The sequence below is a fragment of the Ylistrum balloti genome, unplaced genomic scaffold (assembly GCF_031769215.1).
Source record: "Ylistrum balloti isolate Yb309-2 unplaced genomic scaffold, AGI_CSIRO_Ybal_v1 Utg370388, whole genome shotgun sequence".
NCBI lineage: Eukaryota > Metazoa > Mollusca > Bivalvia > Pectinida > Pectinidae > Ylistrum > Ylistrum balloti.
In genome coordinates, this window is record NW_026782269.1 from 492,691 (window position 1) to 516,155 (window position 23,465).

A 23,465-nucleotide genomic window follows, 5' to 3' on the forward strand; every position below is an offset into this window, starting at 1 on the left:
GATACATGAAAATGTGGAGGAAAATGAGACATGCAGATGCTGATAAATTGAAATCTCAGGTAAATATAACCAATCAACAGTATAACAAGATATGTAGATCCTTAAATAATTAAACAGCGACAAAAAAAAGGAGGAAAGGAAAGAAAAAGAAAAAAAAAATACTATCAAAGGAATTAATAATTAAAGTGACAAGTATTCATCATCTACTTAAAAGTTATCAGACACCATACAGAGATTACACCACAGCCTTAACATTGCCAACAGCCATTAAACATCATGATACGCTCTACTTTACCATTGTACCTGTAGAGAGTGTTGCAGTATGTGTATACTACAACCAGGTGAAAGGACTGTGACACAGTTTATGTCAAAAGAAACTGTAAAGATATTTGGGGTTGACTCAGTAAACATCAGAAAGAATTGGAAAGCCAAACAGATAGGAATTTCACCAACAATCAAAACGTAAGCAATCCAAGTCCCAGATCTATTATCAGACCATGTTATACAGCAAACCATATCACTGACTAGGTCCATGCTAAAGTAGTAGAGAGGGAAAACAACTTTTTCAAATGACAAGCCAAGGAAGCCATAAGGATATCCGACAGCAGGCAGGCACTAATCAGGGACAAAGGGCTCATAGACTTTCACAAATCTTTGACAAGTTTTAAACCTAAAGACTCTCACATATCTATCTATGATCAGGTGGAGCAGAGTGTAGCCAATTTATCTTTCATGGGATAGTACATTACTATTACCACATAATGTATGTCTGGAAGAAATTTATCATTATCACTTATTACTTACTACCTTAGTATACAAAAGAAAAAAATGCCACTGGAACTTCACAAAAAGATCATAGATTTAACCTATTTTTTTCCTATGACCTTGAATATAATTCAGGGTCATTTTAATAAAGAAAATTTGTAGTATACCAGGTAGTACTCTTTACCAGGAACCTATTGACCAAATATCAGTATCCTTAATATTTTGGAATTTCAGAAGATTACAATTTAAAAATTTTTTAACACCTTTGACCTTGAAAATAGGTCAAGGTTATTTGTATGAAGACACCTTGAAACAATCTGTCCTAGGTACTACCTGGCTAAATATCATAACTCTGAGTATTCTGAAAGTTCAAATGATAGTTCTGAAAGGTCTTTAATCAATTTGGCCCATGTGACCTTAAAAATAGGATAATGTCATTTAGTTGAGGAAACATTGCAGTTTTCAATTTCAAGTACTTATTCTGGCAAGCAATTTTCCAAAAAGTCTGAAACTTTCTTTGACTATTTACTTCCATGACCTTGAAAACATGTCAAAGTCAATTACAAGAGGATACTGTAGCACTACATTCAAAGTACCTAGTTTCCAAATGTAAGTAATTTGTGTTTTCTGAAACCAGAGAAAACAATTCTGAATGTTTCTTTATATATAACATCTGTGACCTTGAGAATAGGACAAGGTAAATTATATAAGGAAACTGTAACAATTTTCTGTGCATAATATAAGGTCTCTGGGTTTTCTGGAAATTGAGAAGAAGATTCTTGAAATTTTCATCATATTTTGACCTTTGTTACCATGAAAATAGGTTAAGGTAATTCATATAAGAAAAAAATACTGTACTCCATATCATGTAATTCTTCACCAAATATCAGCTACCTGTTACTTATTGGTTTTCTAGAGGAAGATGAAAGTCAACAAAAGGAAGGATATATGATGAACGACAGATCCTTCACCATAAAACAAGCCCACTGGCACTAGGTGACATGTGAGCAAAACATTCAAATCTTACATGTGCATTTTCCCTCCAGGCAACGATTCACTGAGCTCATCAGTAACTACTGCATATAATGTTAAGTTATCAACTAATGAGGAAACATATTTTTATACAAAATGCTTGATATTTCTCAAAGGAAGAATTACTACTGTATGGTAATCGTTTACCACCTGCCTTAGGGAGTTCTGCAGTTCTACAATGGATTTCTTTCTCCCATTTTGTTCTGCTATTACTGTGATTAAATGAGAAAAAAAACATTTTTTTTTTAAAAAATAATAATGAAATTCATTTTCTTCAGGTAATGCTGGACAAATATGAAAATGATGTCAAAAAAGGATATGTTTGAGAACATTAAGTCCTCTAAGACAAAGCCATTCATGACGGCAACCATGACGACTAGGACACTCAACTTTGATATTTTCCCAATACACTGAAGATGTAGGTGAATAAATGTGCTACATCTATTATCAGATTTTCACAAATATCAAATTTGTTTGAGACCATATTGATATAAAGCAATAAACATATTCTGGTACAGATCTGACAATAAAAGTTAAACAAAGAAATGATCAAAGTTCAATAACTCTGATAAATGTTGACGAATTTTGAAAATATCAAGCCCACTCAAGATTTTATTGAACAACACTCTAAATTTGGTTCAAAATTGACAGTAAAAATCAAAATTACTTGACAAAAATGAAGAAATGACCTATTTTCCTATTTTAAAAGTCCCCAAAATTTGGGAAATGATGACAGATTTTGAAAAGTATCGTAAACATCTGTGATGTTTTAACATTCAGCGAAATACCAAATTTGGTAGAAACCTAGCAAGTGGTTGACTATAAGGGGTTGGACGAGAATTTTGGTGTCAGAAATCAGATGTTTATTCAGAGTTTCTATTTGAAAAGACATTTCTGTTTAATATAAGTGGTAATAATCTGGGGAGAAGAAATGTGATGTAGAATGAAAACAGAATGAGTATCAGTTCTTAATACAAGTCTCAAAAGATTTTATTTTTGTTGAACTTTCTGATAGAAATCTTTTAGGCATAGGTGTTCAAGATGGACAAGAGAATTCTTTCATTAAAGTAATAAGGTAATAATATATACTGTGTGTACGTATATGTGAGGCTGGAGTTAGGGTTGGAGGTGGGGGTCTGGGTGGGAGGGTTACTTTACTTCATGAAGCCTAAACACATCTCTGGCACTACCCTAATTAAATATTTAATACTATAGACAATGACTAGAAACAACAAAAATTTAGGTAATATATCATTGTCATTCTTTTTGCTCTATATAAAACTCTCTCTTCTTTCACACAGTCTGCAGAAAACTGAGGGAATGCCAACTCCACTGTATACTGATAGAGTACCAGCATTCAAACGTATTATTACACACCTAGGTCCTATCAATACAGCTTTATCTAAGTCGTTACTACAAGAAATTGTGTAGGGGATCTCTTTATGTTTCAAAACTCTCATTTCCACTGAAACATAACAGTCGAAAAATACCACTTACCGACCATACAGAGCATAGCCTCTTAATAACAAAACAAGGAGATAAAGCATCTCCTCTCAACAAACAATGAATGTAATTTGACTCGGTGAAACTGCAGCCTAGAGCATTTTTTTCTGACATTTTCTTTACTATCCAAAACAATAGCTGTACTTTAACTTATGATATTTCCTTTACCTACACACTCCTGTGCTGTAACTTACCACCTTTACTTTAGAAGTCCTACACACTCCTTAACTATGACTTACCACCTTTCCTTTACTAGACCCCCAAACTTCTGTACCATAACTTGCAAACATTCCTTTATTGGACAACTCTCCCCTCTCCACTTCTGTAGTCTAACTTATCACCTTTCATTTACTAAAGCCCCACACTTCTGTACTGTAATTAACCACCTCACTTCTGTACTGTAACTTATCACTTTCATTTACAAGACCCCAACACTTCTGTACAGTAACCCACACTACTGTACTGTAACCCACATTTCTGTACTGTAACCCACACTTCTGTACTGTAACCCACACTTCTGTACTGTAACCCACACTTCTGTACTGTAACCCACACTACTGTACTGTAATCCACACTTCTGTACTGTAACCCACACTTCTGTACTGTAACCCACACTTTTGTACTGTAACCCACACTTCTGTACTGTAACCCATACTTCTGTACTGTAACCCACACTTCTGTACTGTAATCCACACTTCTGTACTGTAACCCACACTTCTGTACTGTAACCACACTTCTGTACTGTAATCCACACTTCTGTACTGTAACCCACACTTCTGTACTGTAACCCACACTTCTGTATTGTAACCCACACTTCTGTACTGTAATCCACACTTCTGTACTGTAACCCGCACTTCTGTACTGTAACCCATACTTCTGTACTGTAACCCACACTTCTGTACTGTAACCCATACTTCTGTACTGTAACCCACACTCCTGTACTAACCCATACTTCTGCACTGTAACCCACACATCTGTACTGTAACCCACACTTCTGTACTGTAACCCACACTTCTGTACTGTAACCCACACTTCTGTACTGTAATTTACCACCTTTTCTTTATTAGACATAAGAATACTATTCCTTTACTAGACCTCCACTGTCACTTACTGACTTACCTTCTGTTAAAAGACCTTCCCACTCTGTACTTTTAACTTACCACCAATACTTTACTAGACCTCTATACTGATGTAATGTAACCTAAATTTCTATTAGTAGACTCACACACAGCTGTACTGTAACCTACATTTCTATTAGTAAACCCACACACAGCTGTACTGTAACCTACATTTCTATTAGTAGACTCACACACAGCTGTACTGTAACCTACATTTCTATTAGTAGACTTACACACAGCTGTACTGTAACCTACATTTCTATTAGTAGACCCACACACAGCTGTACTGTAACCTACATTTCTATAAGTAGACCCACACACCGCTGTACTGTAACCTACATTTCACCCACACACAGCTGTACTGTAACCTACATTTCTATTAGTAGACTCACACACAGCTGTACTGTAACCTACATTTCTATTAGTAGACCCACACACCGCTGTACTGTAACCTACATTTCTATTAGTAGACTCACACACAGCTGTACTGTAACCTACATTTCTATTAGTAGACTCACACACAGCTGTACTGTAACCTAAATTTCTATTAGTAGACCCACACACAGCTGTACTGTAACCTACATTTCTATTAGTAGACCCACACACCACTGTACTGTAACCTACACTTCTATTAGTAGACTCACACACCGCTGTACTGTAACCTACATTTCTATTAGTAGACTCACACACAGCTGTACAGTAACTTACACATTTCTATAAGTAGACCCACACATTATTGTTAAGCAGCAATGTAAAAAGTGAAAGTAGATAGTGGAAGACAGGAGATGGAATAAAGATGGAGACATCTGTTTCCTTGTCCCTATGACCTAACAATACAGTTTGACCTCTGACTCAAATCTGACCACTGACAACTTGCTAAAACTACACTACATAATACTACAAGAGAAATGATATTTCTAATGTATGATGATTTTGTATAGTCTGTATTATTGAAGTAAGCCTAATCTCCTATTAATATTAAGTATATGAGCATGTCCTCATATGCTCTCGCCTGAACTCTGCCAGAGATGCAAGTTTACATTTTCACACGAGTGGTGTTTATTAGTATTCTTACACCTAAATTGATTCTTGCCGGAACGTCTGTTAGGTTAGGAATACTACTGTGTGTATTTTGATGTCAGATCTATTCTGATGTAATGATTGTCATTCCTTTATCATAATGATGATAATTGAGTAGTCACAAGAGTGTTTAGTGGACAGAATCAAAACCACACAAAACAGTTCTTATACTTGCACTGTTACAGTCTATACTATCCAACCTATATAATGTCCCCACACAACACTGCTAATTATAATTGTGGATTATAATACTTCCATAAAGATCAGCACTTTTAAGGAGTGCACCTGATCTGGTGATGAAGCTGCACGATATACATTTATATTACAGTTTTTTATTCAACTCCTATAAAGATTGTCTGGATTTCCTGAGAGGAGCCCTACTGTGCCCTTTACAATGCCTTGAGGCATAAGCCCACATCTCCAATGTCTGAACCCATTTCCTGTCAGTGAAGATATGATTTTTATAAACATCATCATCCAATGCTTTCCTCAACACTTTGTCAGATTTTACGTTGCCTGACAGGAATATATCCAAGTTTTGTGATACCCTGTTCATCTAATCATAGTAGGGAACATCATATCCAATATCTAGTGAAAGATCTTGAGCTATTTCCAGTGTCTATAGTCTGTAGTGCAAAAAGACTCTGTGAGAAGGACTCATCTGTCTGGTTTAATTTGATGGATCAATGTTAAGGCGAAGCTTAAAGCTATAAACTCAATGAAATAAACACACAATTGCTTGAAATTCTAATTGATCTGTTCATGTTGTCATCAGGCAAGAAACCTGAAGACTTACTATAGCTATTGTTAAAATTCTTGAACCGTCAGTAAAGTATTTAACATAACCATTGTATTTGTATTCTATGGTTGCCATGGCTTCAGTTGGGTTCAGGTTTTGTTGGATAATGAAGAATTTCCTAATTAATATCAGTCTTCAGAGAAGCTAACTTGGTAAAGGAATACAAAACTTACCATCAATTTAAATATGTCTAAATCAAATTCCTTTAATAAATTAACTACTTAATGTATTTACATGGTTTTGGCCTTTTTTTTTGCATGAATGAAAACTTTCTACAATGATAATTTATGTTGTGTTTTACATAATTGACGATGCTCTGATTTTTTTAAGATATACCAGGGAGTTAGACAAGGCAACCCATTCAGTCTCTAATCTATCTTCACCCTATGTTTTGAAATGTTAAGTTCAGCAATACAGGTAAATCCCCAAATCTACATTATCAAAAATTCAGAATAATTGATCAACCAAGTTACAAATGACCTCACTTCCTTTATTTTAACAGATGATCCAAACTATTTCAACTCGGTTTTAAAAATGTTAAGATGATTTCTGTAACATAATGGTTACAAGAAAGAGTGCAGCTTTTATGTGGATCAAATCGTGAGAAAAAAAAGGACAAAAATCAGCTCTGCAGCTTATATACTGGTATGGCTTATTACCTGGAAAATACAGAATATTCCAAGGAAATGATACAATCGAAGCAAAATAATGTAAATTTATTCAGTATTTGAAGAAACATGAAATAGTTAAAACAATTTTTACTAATATATGTTGAAATCAGTTACAAAAATATTGAATAAAAGTCCTGTTGATTCCTGTTGAAATTTTATTTAAGCCGAAAAATAGAAAAGGACCTAAAGCTTCAGAATTTTCATTTCAAACTATTTTATAAAATATTTTATACCAATATTGCTTTCTGTGGCAAGGAAAAAGTAACATTACATCTATTATGGAAATGTCATGTGGTTTCTCAGGTCAAACTTTACGTATCTCTTGAGGCTCTAACTGAGAAACAGACCTATCGAGAAACACTGTAATCAAATTGTTTGGAATTGACATGGAGTATGAAATAAATATAATAATTTTACTATTAAAATATTACATATATTTGTGTAAATAAAATAGGAAAAATTCTACAATTACTGAATGGAAAGATCAACTCTACAGACGCCTTACCTTAGAGATGTGGAGGTGTGCTTATTTTACACAGATGGAGATAGACTAACCTTACAGAAGTGGAAACTGACTATTCTTTTACCCTTGATAGGGAAATCCATGCTTTTCTCATGTTTGGGATTTCTTTGTCTCACCCTAAGGTTCAGACAAGGGGATTCCCCCGTCAAGACAATGATATGACAGTAACAATTCACAGAGGTCACACAAGCAATCAAATAACATAAATGATGTGAACCATTAGGGCAACAAAATTATATATAAGTACCTTATACAGCCTGGAGCGTCAGAGAAAAGTAATTATTCACCTTATTGTTGGTAAGATACGGTAATCTCAATCTGCGGGAAAAGTTGTTTAAGTTGCAATCACTCTGCAAGCCTCATGTTTGCTACCTTAATTACCTTCATGGGCGTGAAAGATTCTATTAACCCTCCAGAAGTGGTGATAAGCTTACCTAACAGAAGTGGAAAAATGTTCACCTTACTGAAGTGGAGAAAGCTTTGTTTACGTTACAGAGGTAGAGATAGGCTTACCTCACAGAGGCAGAGATAGGCTTACCTCACAGAGGCAGAGATAGGCTTACCTCACAGAGACAGAGATAGGCTTACCTCACAGAGACAGAGATAGGCTTACCTCACAGAGGTAGAGATAGGCTTACCTCACAGAGACAGAGATAGGCTTACCTCACAGAGGCAGAGATAGGCTTACCTTACAGAGACAGAGATAGGCTTACCTCACAGAGGCAGAGATAGGCTTACCTTACAGAGACCGATATAGGCTTACCTCACAGAGACAGAGATAGGCTTACCTCACAGAGGCAGAGATAGGCTTACCTTACAGAGACAGAGATAGGCTTACCTCACAGAGGCAGAGATAGGCTTACCTTACAGAGACAGAGATAGGCTTACCTCACAGAGGCAGAGATAGGCTTACCTTACAGAGACAGAGATAGGCTTACCTCACAGAGACAGAGATAGGCTTACCTTACAGAGACAGAGATAGGCTTACCTTACAGAGACAGAGATAGGCTTACCTCACAGAGGCAGAGATAGGCTTACCTTACAGAGGTAGAGATAGGCTTACCTTACAGAGACAGAGATAGGCTTACCTCACAGAGGTAGAGATAGGCTTACCTCACAGAGGCAGAGATAGGCTTACCTCACAGAGACAGAGATAGGCTTACCTCACAGAGACAGAGATAGGCTTACCTCACAGAGACAGAGATAGGCTTACCTTACAGAGGTGGAGGCAGACTAACCCTTCAGATGTGGCTAGAGGCTTACCTTGCAGAGGCGAAGATAAGCCGGCCGAAAGTTGTGTGACCATTCTGATAGACAATGAGCCTCATCTATACAAACAAAAGAGATTGGTGGAAGGTTGGCACGGGAGTTCAACAAAGACATATTGCCACCAGCAACAGCCTCAGGAGACACTAACAGGAAGTGAACATGACCGTCCTTGACCGAAGCAAGTACTCCTTCCCTCTTGGCAGGAGTCATATTGGTGTGAAGGCACGCCCCATGTAGTCCAGCAGGCAGACCAGTTATCTGAAGGTCAAAGTCAACCATTAGTGTCAGATCAGACCTCTAAAGCCCAAGAAACCAGCTATTCTGGATGTCAAGGTCAACGATTAATGTTAAGTCAGACCCATGTAGTGCCACAGGTACTGAAAGTTAATGTGTAGAATAGTTTTGTATTAGTGCTTACCCTAGATAGAAATACACGTAGATATCTCAAGCTCAGTGACACTAAAGGTGATATCACCTGGACTGGGGGTTTGATCCACTTATTGTACATTAATGGAGTCATTGTATTTACTGATCATATCCACATTCCCTTACCTGATCCTCCATCAGTGACACTAAAGGTGATATCACCAGCGTGATGCTCTTTGACTTCTGGGCATAAAGATAGGCTGGTAACTGGTAACAGAGAGATTTACCTCCCCCTGTTGACAGGACAACCAGTGTCGACTGACCTGTCAAATGAAATGACATTATCATGTTTTCTTTAACCGACATTTCTAGTGTCATTGTTTTAAACTGATGCCAACATTCTACAGAGGAAACAGTGTCCTATTCTGACAGAAATGTCTGTCTGGAACCCTACAGGCAAAAGTAGGACATGTAATATAAAGTTCATTACTTTCAATGTCTGAAATATAATTACAATATAATGTTTGATATAGCTGCAAAGCACATACCAGACAGAATCCTCATGACAGCCTTTTCTTGTCCTCTTCTGAACCCATCAAAGCCAAACATCTTCAGACCTTTCCAAACATCTTCTGGGGTTTCTGAAAATTTAATCCAGCTGCCATTTACAGTGACTATCACCTTCTGTAAAGGTTGTCATTTATCATACTTACATTTACTGTGACTGTCACCTACTGTAAAGGCTGTCATTTATCATACTTACATTTACTGTGACTGTCACCTACTGTAAAGGCTGTCATTTATCATACTTACATTTACTGTGACTGTCACCTACTGTAAAGGTTGTCATTTATCATACTTACATTTACTGTGACTGTCACCTACTGTAAAGGCTGTCATTTATCATACTCACATTTACTGTGACTGTCACCTACTGTAAAGGCTGTCATTTATCTTACTTACATTTACTCTGACTGTCACCTACTGTAATGGCTGTCATTTATCATACTTACATTTACTGTGACTGTCACCTACTGTAAAGGCTGTCATTTATCATACTTACATTTACTCTGACTGTCACCTAATGTAAAGGCTGTCATTTATCATACTTACATTTACTCTGACTGTCACCTACTGTAAAGGTTGTCATTTATCATACTCACATTTACTGTGACTGTCACCTACTGTAAAGGCTGTTATTTATCATACTTTTATTTACTGTGACTGTCACCTACTGTAAAGGCTGTCATTTATCATACATTTACTGTGACTGTCACCTACTGTAAAGGCTGTTATTTATCATACTTTTATTAACTGTGACTGTCACCTACTGTAAAGGCTGTCATTTATCATACTCACATTTACTGTGACTGTCACCTACTGTAAAGGTTGTCATTTATCATACTTACATTTACTGTGACTGTCACCTACTGTAAAGGCTGTCATTTATCATACTTACATTTACTGTGACTGTCACCTACTGTAAAGGCTGTCATTTATCATACTTACATTTACTCTGACTGTCACCTACTGTAAAGGTTGTCATTTATCATACTCACATTTACTGTGACTGTCACCTACTGTAAAGGCAGTTATTTATCATACTTTTATTTACTGTGACTGTCACCTACTGTAAAGGCTGTCATTTATCATACATTTACTGTGACTGTCACCTACTGTAAAGGCTGTTATTTATCATACTTTTATTTACTGTGACTATCACCTACTGTAAAGGCTGTCATTTATCTTACTTACATTTACTCTGACTGTCACCTACTGTAAAGGCTGTCATTTATCATACATTTACTGTGACTGTCACCTACTGTAAAGGCTGTCATTTATCATACTTATATTTACTCTGACTGTCACCTACTGTAAAGGTTGTCATTTATCATACATTTACTGTGACTGTCACCTACTGTAAAGGTTGTCATTTATCATACTTACATTTACTGTGACTGTCACCTACTGTAAAGGTTGTCATTTATCATACTTATATTTACTGTGACTGTCACCTACTGTAAAGGCTGTCATTTATCATACATTTACTGTGACTGTCACCTACTGTAAAGGTTGTCATTTATCATACATTTACTGTGACTGTCACCTACTGTAAAGGCTGTCATTTATCATACATTTACTGTGACTGTCACCTACTGTAAAGGCTGTTATTTATCATACTTTTATTTACTGTGACTGTCACCTACTGTAAAGGCTGTCATTTATCTTACTTACATTTACTCTGACTGTCACCTACTGTAAAGGCTGTCATTTATCATACATTTACTGTGACTGTCACCTACTGTAAAGGCTGTCATTTATCATACATTTACTGTGACTGTCACCTACTGTAAAGGCTGTTATTTATCATACTTTTATTTACTGTGACTGTCACCTACTGTAAAGGCTGTCATTTATCTTACTTACATTTACTGTGACTGTCACCTACTGTAAAGGCTGTCATTTATCATACATTTACTGTGACTGTCACCTACTGTAAAGGCTGTCATTTATCATACTTACATTTACTGTGACTGTCACCTACTGTAAAGGTTGTCATTTATCATACATTTACTGTGACTGTCACCTACTGTAAAGGCTGTCATTTATCATACTTACATTTACTGTGACTGTCACCTACTGTAAAGGCTGTCATTTATCATACTTACATTTACTGTGACTGTCACCTACTGTAAAGGCTGTCATTTATCATACTTACATTTACTGTGACTGTCACCTACTTTTGAGGTATTAAGAGTGTTAATTGAAATACTTTAAACATTACTAAAACATTTAAAAATTAAATAAACCTACACAACCTTCATACCCTTGATTTTACTCCAAAATCTGAGAGGTTAAACTATTTAGAGTGACATTTTCCTGAATGCAAATTGAACTTGATGAATGTATTATTTTCCAGACTTTGTAAATTAGTTTATTTCATCCAAATTTTTTATTTTAATTGACATGTTTAGTTCATGTCATACTGTTCACCAATTATGACGCAGTGGATCGAGGGGGTACACAGTACTTAACTGATTTTACTGTGACAATAAAGAATGTTATTTTCCAATTTGCAGGGTTATATCGAACTTTCTAAAAATGGAGGGAAAAAATTACCATATCTTTGTGCATAGATTCATCAAAGTAATTCATTCCAAACATGTGAATTGAAATTTAGATACGATTAATCACATTTGCTCAAACTTGGCCAAGGACACCCCTTTAAATTGTGATGGTTGTAGTCTTGGCAACAGTCCAGGGAAGTCCTGTACATGACTGGGAATAACAAATTCAGAAAAAATGGTTCCATACCTCAAACTGAATGATGTAAACACTTTCTCTGACTTAATTTGAAAACATTGTATAAAGAAATGAGCAAGTTCTATCATAGTGATGTATGGTGTTAGACTTCATGGCGTGGTGAAAACTGAAGAAATGTCACCTACCTTTGCTGATTTCCCAACAACAATTGTTAGCAGTAGGTATACTGGTTTGAAATGACAAATTGTACTTTCTAATTTCTGACTAGTGACAGTGTTTGATGCAAAGTGTCCATACATATTTGTATGTTCTTCTTGTGCTACAGTAACAGGCAACGGTTGAAAATATTGGTTAAACATCAGGATTCTGACCACCAGTTATTAATTACACCCCTAATACCTTGAGGCTGTCATTTTCTGTTCTTTTACCAAATGTTTAATGATGCAAATCATATTTCCATGATATCGACTAGTATTTCTCAGTCAGTGCTATTTTTCCATGAAATTGACAAGTATTTCTCAATCAGTGCTATTTTTCCAAGATATAGACAAGTATTTCTCTTGCCTGAATTCTTGGAATTATGGATGCAATGATAAACATGTTGCCATTATGAATGTGGTATAACTTTTTTACCCAGTCAGGGACTATTGAATCAGTACCTGTTCACAACATAGCAACGAAATCAGTTTTTTTCCTACCTTTTGGAACAGATATATTTATTACATATTTCTCTAAAACTAAGGACAGATTATTTTGTTCCTTAAAAGACAAAAACAAAAGGAAATGAAATTCAGCCGTTTTGGTTCCATAGCCCATTTTGTCATTTATCGTTGTATGTGGTGATTTGGTGTACAATATCAAATGTACAAACTACGGCAGCGACTCATCTCCTTGAAAGTACAAAACTAAATCCTTGTTCTTCAACTATTTTCAATGTCTGCCATATTCATTTTCATTTTATTTCAGAGAATGAAGTCATCGGTTATCTTTCATGTTTTTTGACGCAGATTTCATTCACTTTGTGACACAACTAAACAGTATGCTGATCGTAACAGTGTTTTCACAATGCATTCATCATTTATATGCAATTTAATTTACATTTAAATCAAATACTAGATTGAAAAGTGGCAGTAATTTATTGATATTAGTTCCGTTTAGTGCCAAGAGATGGAGTATGAGTAAACATACCAATTTTTAACCAATAAGAAAAGAGAATGAAACAGCAGGATGGCAGTAATTTGCAAAAGGCCTTAGGTCTTCACATAAAACCAGTAATTGTTAGTTGTTGTGAATTATATTCATTGTATTATTATAAATGTCTTATGATATTTGAATTGAAATTGATGATGTTATCGACTTGCAACATTATTGTGCTACATAAAGCAACGAAGCGTATTGCATCATTGCGCATGCCAGTCTCCCTTCCCTATCAGTGGAAGATAGAGTTATCCCATTCCAAGCCACCATGGCATCAAATTGTGAAGTATGTTGAAAAAGATGTCACATGGGACAGGTGTACCTTAGACAGACAGCTCAGGTATAATCTGATTCAGATCACCTGTTCTCCGAGGACTTTGATGAGGCCAAAAGAATAGCAACACTCTGTCGCTTCCTTTCCTTAACAATCTTATTGGTTTCCAGCAATTTTCAATGACACCAGTCGAGTTTGAGAAATTAAAAAAAGTGTTTTCGAGATTGTATTCACACGGAGAACTTGAGAAGAAGCTTAAAATAGAAAGAGTTTTTACATACTACACAAGACAACAAATGAAACATAATGGCTATAGTCCATGCTGATCCTTCAGGTTAAATAGCTTAAAAAGTTGACAGACACTAACCAGAAACCATCAATCCTTACCTTGGGTGGATGATTTTATCAACGGTGAAAACGGTGGTGGAGCTCCAATATCCTCGGGGGCTGACCTTGTAATTCCAGCCTCAATTTGGATATCTTCATTGTCATCTTCAGCAGTACACAGAGAAACACCTAAACACATCGTTATAATTGAAAAACCTCAGCTAAACTAAAATACCCTATCATAACTAAACACTACCAGACCTAAACACCCCATCAGAATTAAACACCCCATCACAACTAAACACACTATCATAACTAAACACTCCATCATAACTAAACACCACATCAGAACTTAACACCTAATCATAACTATACACACTATCATAACTAAACACTACCAGACCTAAACACCCCATCAGAATTAAACATCCCATCATAACTAAACACCCCATCAGAACTTAATACCCCAGTAGAACTTAATACCCAGTAGAACTTAACACCCAAATAGAACTTAATACCCTAGTAGAACTTAATACCCAAATAGAACTTAACACCCCAGTAGAACTTAATACCCAGAATAACTTAACACCCCAGTAGAACTTAATACCCCAAAAGAACTTAATACCCCAGTAGAACTTAATACCACAGTAGAACTTAATACCCCAGTAGAACTTAATACCCCAGTAGAACGTAATACCCAGTAGAACTTAATACCCCAATAGAGCTTAACATCATAGGAGAACTTAATACCCCAGTAGAATTTAATACCCCAATAGAACTTAACACCCCAGTAGAACTTAATACCCAGTAGAATTTAATACCCCAATAGAACTTAACATCCTAGTAGAACTTAATACCCAGTAGAACTTTATACCCCAATAGAAGTTAACACCCCAGTAGAACTTAATACCCAGTAGAATTTAATACCCCAATAGAACTTAACATCCTAGTAGAACTTAACACCCAAGTAGAACTTAACATCCTAGTAGAACTTAATGCCCCAGTAGAACATAATACCCCAGAAGAACTTAATACCCCAGTAGAACATAATACCCCAGTAGAACTTAATACCCCAGTAGAACTTAATACCCAGTAGAACGTAATACCCCAGTAGAACTTAATACCCAAGTAGAACATAATACCCCAGTAGAACTTAACACCCCAGTAGAACTTAATATCCAGTAGAACTTAATACCCCAATAGAGCTTAACATCCCAGTAGAACTTAATACCCCAGTAAAACTTAATACCCCAGTACAACTTAACATCCTAGTAGAACTTAATGCCCCACTAGAACTTAACACCCCAGTAGAACTTAATACCCCACTAGAACTTAACACCCCAGTAGAACTTAACACCAAAGTGGAACTAAACACCCAAGTAGAACTTAACACCCAAGGAGAACTTAACACCCCAGGAGAACTTAACATCCTAGTAGAACTTAACACCCAAGTGGTACTAAACACCCCAGTAGAACTTAACACCCCAGTAGAACTTAATACCCAGTAGAACTTAATACCCAGTAGAACTAAACACCCCAGTAGAACTTAATACCCAGAATAACTTAACACCCCAGTAGAACTTAATATCCAGTAGAACTTAATACCCAGTAGAACTTAATACCCCAGTTGAACTTAACACCCAGAAGAATTTAATACCCCAGTAGAACTTAATACCCCAGAATAACTTAACACCCCAGTAGAACTTAATACCCCAGAATAACTTAACACCCCAGTAGAACTTAATACCCCAATAGAGCTTAACATCATAGTAGAACTTAATACCCCAGTAGAACTTAATACCCCAATAGAGCTTAACATCATAGGAGAACTTAATACCCCAGTAGAATTTAATACCCCAGTAGAACTTAATACCCCAGTAGAACATAATACCCCAGTAGAACATAATACTCCAGTAGAACTTAATACCCCAGTAGAACTTAATACCCCAGTAGAACTTAATACCCAGTAGAACGTAATACCCCAGTAGAACTTAATACCCCAGTAGAACATAATACCCCAGTAGAACTTAACACCCCAGTAGAACTTAATACCCAGAATAACTTAACACCCCAGTAGAACTTAATACCCAGAATAACTTAACACCCCAGTAGAACTTAATATCCAGTAGACCTTAATACCCCAGTAAAACTTAATACCCCAGTAGAATTTAATACCCCAATAGAACTTAACATCCTAGTAGAACTTAACACCCAAGCAGAACTTAACACCCCAGTTAACACCCCAGTAGAACTTAATACCCCACTAGAACTTAACACCCCAGTAGAACTTAATACCCCACTAGAACTTAACACCCCAGTAGAACTTAACACCAAAGTGGAACTTAACACCCCAGTAGAACTTAACATCCAAGTGGAACTAAACACCCCAGTAGAACTTAATACCCAGTAGAACTTAACACCCCAGTAGAACTTAACACCCCAGTAGAACTTAACACCCAAGTGGAACTTAACACCCCAGTAGAACTTAACACTCAAGTGGAACTAAACACCCCAGTAGAACTTAACACCCAAGTGGAACTAAACACCCCAGTAGAACTTAACACCCAGTAGAACTAAACACCCCAGTAGAACTTAACACCCCAGTAGAACTTAACACCCAGTAGAACTTAACACCCCAGTAGAACTTAATACCCAGTAGAACTTAATACCCAGTAGAACTAAACACCCAAGTGGAACTAAACACCCCAGTAGAACTTAACACCCCAGTAGAACTTAACACCCAGTAGAACTTAACACCCCAGTAGAACTTAACACCCCATTAGAACTTAACACCCCAGTAGAACTTAATACCCAGTAGAACTTAATACCCAGAATAACTTAACACCCCCAGTAGAACTTAATACCCCAATAGAACTTAATACCCCAGTAGAACTTAACACCCAGAAGAATTTAATACCCCAGTAGAACTTAATACCCCAGAATAACTTAACACCCCAGTAGAACTTAATACCCCAATAGAGCTTAACATCATAGTAGAACTTAATACCCAGTAGAACTTAATACCCCAATAGAGCTTAACATCATAGGAGAACTTAATACCCCAGTAGAATTTAATACCCCAGTAGAACTTAATACCCCAGTAGAACATAATACCCCAGTAGAACATAATACTCCAGTAGAACTTAATACCCCAGTAGAACTTAATACCCCAGTAGAACTTAATACCCAGTAGAACGTAATACCCCAGTAGAACTTAATACCCCAGTAGAACATAATACCCCAGTAGAACTTAACACCCCAGTAGAACTTAATACCCAGAATAACTTAACACCCCAGTAGAACTTAATACCCAGAATAACTTAACACCCCAGTAGAACTTAATATCCAGTACAACTTAATACCCAGTAGAATTTAATACCCCAATAGAACTTAACATCCTAGTAGAACTTAACACCCAAGTAGAACTTAACACCCCAGTTAACACCCCAGTAGAACTTAATACCCCAGTAGAACTTAACACCCCAGTAGAACTTAATACCCCACTAGAACTTAACACCCCAGTAGAACTTAACACCAAAGTGGAACTTAACACCCAAGTAGAACTTAACATCCAAGTGGAACTAAACACCCCAGTAGAACTTAATACCCAGTAGAACTTAACACCCCAGTAGAACTTAACACCCCAGTAGAACTTAATACCCAGTAGAACTTAACACCCAAGTGGAACTTAACACCCCAGTAGAACTTAACACCCAAGTGGAACTAAACACCCCAGTAGAACTTAATACCCAGTAGAACTTAACACCCCAGTAGAACTTAACACCCAAGTGGAATTAAACACCCCAGTAGAACTTAATACCCAGTAGAACTTAACACCCCAGTAGAACTTAACACCCCAGTAGAACTTAACACCCCAGTAGAACTTAACACCCAAGTGGAACTAAACACCCCAGTAGAACTTAACACCCCAGTAGAACTTAACACCCAAGTGGAACTTAACACCCCAGTAGAACTTAACACTCAAGTGGAACTAAACACCCCAGTAGAACTTAACACCCAAGTGGAACTAAACACCCCAGTAGAACTTAACACCCAGTAGAACTAAACACCCCAGTAGAACTTAACACCCCAGTAGAACTTAACACCCCAGTAGAACTAAACACCCCAGTAGAACTTAACACCCCAGTAGAACTTAACACCCCAGTAGAACTAAACACCCCAGTAGAACTTAACACCCAAGTGGAACTTAACACCCAAGTGGAACTTAACACCCCAGTAGAACTTAACACTCAAGTGGAACTAAACACCCCAGTAGAACTTAACACCCAAGTGGAACTAAACACCCCAGTAGAACTTAACACCCAAGTGGAACTAAACACCCCAGTAGAACTTAACACCCAAGTGGAACTTAACACCCCAGTAGAACTTAACACCCAAGTGGAACTAAACACCCCAGTAGAACTTCACACCCAAGTGGAACTAAACACCCCAGTAGAACTTAACACCCCAGTAGAACTTAACACCCAAGTGGAACTAAACACCCCAGTAGAACTTAATACCCAGTAGAACTAAACACCCCAGTAGAACTTAATACCCAGTAGAACTTAATACCCAGTAGAACTAAACACCCAAGTGGAACTAAACACCCCAGTAGAACTTAACACCCCAGTAGAACTTAACACCCAGTAGAACTTAACACCCCAGTAGAACTTAACACCCCATTAGAACTTAACACCCCAGTAGAACTTAACACCCAGTAGAACTAAACATCCCAGTAGAACTTAACACCCCAGCAGAACTTAACACCCCAGTAGAACTTAACACCCCAGTAGAACTTAACACCCAAGTGGAATTAAACACCCCAGTAGAACTTAATTCCCAGTAGAACTAAACACCCCAGTAGAACTTAACACCCCAGTAGAACTTAACACCCCAGTAGAACTAAACACCCCAGTAGAACTTAACACCCAAGTGGAACTTAACACCCAAGTGGAACTTAACACCCCAGTAGAACTTAACACTCAAGTGGAACTAAACACCCCAGTAGAACTTAACACCCAAGTGGAACTAAACACCCCAGTAGAACTTAACACCCAAGTGGAACTAAACACCCCAGTAGAACTTAACACCCAAGTGGAACTAAACACCCCAGTAGAACTTAATACCCAGTAGAACTTAACACCCCAGTAGAACTTAACACCCAGGTGGAATTAAACACCCCAGTAGAACTTAACACCCCAGTAGAACTAAACACCCCAGTAGAACTTAATACCCAATAGAACTTAACACCCAAGTGGAACTTAACACCCCAGTAGAACTTAATACCCAGTAGAACTAAACACCCCAGTAGAACTTAACACCCCAGTAGAACTTAACACCCCAGTAGAACTAAACACCCCAGTAGAACTTAACACCCAAGTGGAACTAAACACCCCAGTGGAACTTAACACCCCAGTAGAACTTAACACCCAGTAGAACTAAACATCCCAGTAGAACTTAACACCCCAGTAGAACTTAACACCCCATTAGAACTTAACACCCCAGTAGAACTTAATACCCAGTAGAACTTAACACCCAAGTGGAACTTAACACCCAAGTGGAACTAAACACCCCAGTAGAACTTAATACCCAGTAGAACTTAACACCCCAGTAGAACTTAACACCCAAGTGGAATTAAACACCCCAGTAGAACTTAATTCCCAGTAGAACTAAACACCCCAGTAGAACTTAACACCCCAGTAGAACTTAACACCCCAGTAGAACTAAACACCCCAGTAGAACTTAACACCCAAGTGGAACTTAACACCCAAGTGGAACTTAACACCCCAGTAGAACTTAACACTCAAGTGGAACTAAACACCCCAGTAGAACTTAACACCCAAGTGGAACTAAACACCCCAGTAGAACTTAACACCCAAGTGGAACTAAACACCCCAGTAGAACTTAACACCCAAGTGGAACTTAACACCCCAGTAGAACTTAACACCCAAGTGGAACTAAACACCCCAGTAGAACTTAACACCCAAGTGGAACTAAACACCCCAGTAGAACTTAACACCCCAGTAGAACTTAACACCCAAGTGGAACTAAACACCCCAGTAGAACTTAATACCCAGTAGAACTAAACACCCCAGTAGAACTTAATACCCAGTAGAACTTAATACCCAGTAGAACTAAACACCCAAGTGGAACTAAACACCCCAGTAGAACTTAACACCCCAGTAGAACTTAACACCCAGTAGAACTTAACACCCCAGTAGAACTTAACACCCCATTAGAACTTAACACCCCAGTAGAACTTAACACCCAGTAGAACTAAACATCCCAGTAGAACTTAACACCCCAGCAGAACTTAACACCCCAGTAGAACTTAACACCCCAGTAGAACTTAATACCCAGTAGAACTTAACACCCAAGTGGAACTTAACACCCCAGTAGAACTTAACACCCAAGTGGAACTAAACACCCCAGTAGAACTTAATACCCAGTAGAACTTAACACCCCAGTAGAACTTAACACCCAGGTGGAATTAAACACCCCAGTAGAACTTAACACCCCAGTAGAACTAAACACCCCAGTAGAACTTAATACCCAATAGAACTTAACACCCAAGTGGAACTTAACACCCCAGTAGAACTTAATACCCAGTAGAACTAAACACCCCAGTAGAACTTAACACCCCAGTAGAACTTAACACCCCAGTAGAACTAAACACCCCAGTAGAACTTAACACCCAAGTGGAACTAAACACCCCAGTGGAACTTAACACCCCAGTAGAACTTAACACCCAAGTGGAACTTAACACCCCAGTAGAACTTAACACTCAAGTGGAACTAAACACCCCAGTAGAACTTAACACCCAAGTGGAACTAAACACCCCAGTAGAACTTAACACCCAGTAGAACTTAACACCCCAGTAGAACTTAACACCCAAGTGGAACTAAACACCCCAGTAGAACTTAATACCCAGTAGAACTAAACACCCCAGTAGAACTTAACACCCCAGTAGAACTTAACACCCCAGTAGAACTTAATACCCAGTAGAACTTAATACCCAGTAGAACTAAACACCCAAGTGGAACTAAACACCCCAGTAGAACTAAACACCCCTGCAGAGATTAAATAAAAAAAGAGTTAACAATCCAAGAAATGTTAAAAAGCAATACTTCTACCAGACATTAGACTTGAATCTTGATCTAACCTCTCTATCATCTGACACCTGAATATATTCTATATTGACCGACCCTCTCTATCATCTGACACTAGAATTTATTCTATATCAACCTACCCTCTCTATCATCTGACACCAGATTTTATTCTATATCAACCTACCCTCTCTATTATCTGACACCTGAATATATTCTATCCTGACCTACCCTCTCTATCATCTGACTCCAGAATTTATTCTATCTTGACCTACCCTCTCTATCATATGACTCCAGAATTTATTCTATCTTAACCTACCCATCATCTGACTCCAGAATTTATTCTATCCTGACCTACCCTCTCTATCATATGACTCCAGAATTTATTCTATCTTGACCTACCCTCTCTATCATATGACTCCAGAATTTATTCTATCTTAACCTACCCATCATCTGACTCCAGAATTTATTCTATCCTGACCTACCCTCTCTATCATCTGACTCCAGAATTTATTCTATCTTGACCTACCCTCTCTATCATCTGACTCCAGAATTTATTCTATCTTGACCTACCCTCTCTATCATCTGACACCAGAATTTATTCTATCTTGACCTACCCTCTCTATCATATGACACCAGAATTTATTCTATCTTGACCTACCCTCTCTATCATATGACTCCAGAATTTATTCTATCTTGACCTACCCTCTCTATCATATGACTCCAGAATTTATTCTATCTTGACCTACCCTCTCTATCATATGACTCCAGAATTTATTCTATATCAACCTACCCTCTCTATCATATGACACCAGAATTTATTCTATCCTGACTTACCTTTCTTATCATGTTGTGTCATCATTTTCTTCCCTGTTTTGTCCTCTGATCTCTTGATTCCCTTCGCCATCATGGCTGCCTCATGCAGACTTGGGAAGTCTTCTTCATTAATTGGTTCCTCATGTCGATCGCCTCCCTCCATCTTACCAGACTTTGAGGAACCACCTTATTACAATAAAACATTGAAATAATAACCTTTTGGCTATCAAATGATGCCTTTACCAGTTCACGATTTTCCTGAAATTTTCACCAAAATTTCTTGACATAAATTACATTTTTGGCTTTAATAGATTTCAAACTTACCAGGACATTTGCTTGCCCAGTGACCAGGCTGTCCACACTTGAAGCAGTTGTCTCCCCTACTGGCACTGCGAGCAGCCATCTTTTGTTTCCACATAAAGCGTTTGTGCTGTGGTCCGGTCATTCCCTTCCCTCCCTTACGTTTGTAGGTCTTCACTTTCATATTAAGACGCACAAAGTTGTCCTGAGTGAGTTTCCTACCAACAAAAACAGCTGTGACAATTCCTGCATAACTGTGACACGCCCCTTTACTACTCCGGGCCCCTCACAGTAAATGAGAATTAAAGTGTGCATACCATCAATACGCATGAAATTGCCATCCAACACTTGTAGGTAATTTTATAGTTTATCAAGACAAGTTCTAGTTGATTTGCAGACAGAGAGAAGGACGGAAAGACTTACAAAATTATCAAAGGCCAACCATCTTCACCATCCTTGAGATTGCTGCCTTTTAAACTGACAATATTCACCTTTATACTGACAATGTTCACCTACACACAGACAATTGATTGAAACATTTATATAGACAATTGATTGAAACCTTTATACAGACAATTGATTGAAACCTTTATACAGACAATTGATTGAAACCTTTATACAGACAATGGAAGCAGTTATACTGTCAACAGAAACCTTTATACTGACAATGTTCACCTACATACAGACAATTGATTGAAACCTTTATACTGACAATATAAGCCTTTATACAGACATTGGTAACCATTATACAATATGGAAACCGTTATACTGACAATATGGAAACCGTTATACTGACAATATGAAAACCGTTATACAGCCAATGAAATCCTTCACACAGACAGAGGAGACTTTTTTAGAAACAATCTGTGTTAGACTACATTTAAATTTGCACTTTAAGCGAAATAAGGAATACATATTTTATATTATTTGCTGAGCTATTAAAGTACACCATACTGTCTGAAGCCAACATATTTAACCATATAGAAGTCTGAAGTCTGAAAATCAATGATTTTCTGTCCAGAAAGAAAATCAATAACTTCATAAAATTGGCAACA

The 23,465-nt window shown here is 37.4% G+C and overlaps 1 protein-coding gene across 1 annotated transcript in view; it reads right to left on the minus strand.

The window, feature by feature from the left end:
- Positions 1-23,465, minus strand: part of LOC132554263 (ATP-dependent DNA helicase Q4-like) — a 198,791-nt gene that overhangs the window by 167,554 nt on the left and 7,772 nt on the right. The window contains exons 5-11 of the mRNA XM_060218571.1: positions 22,435-22,628; positions 22,132-22,296; positions 14,249-14,377; positions 12,576-12,709; positions 9,675-9,810; positions 9,313-9,449; positions 8,755-9,018 (exon numbers count right to left, since the gene is read on the minus strand). Coding sequence (XP_060074554.1) covers positions 8,755-9,018; positions 9,313-9,449; positions 9,675-9,810; positions 12,576-12,709; positions 14,249-14,377; positions 22,132-22,296; positions 22,435-22,628 — 1,159 coding nt within the window. The remainder of the gene's footprint in view (positions 1-8,754; positions 9,019-9,312; positions 9,450-9,674; positions 9,811-12,575; positions 12,710-14,248; positions 14,378-22,131; positions 22,297-22,434; positions 22,629-23,465) is intronic.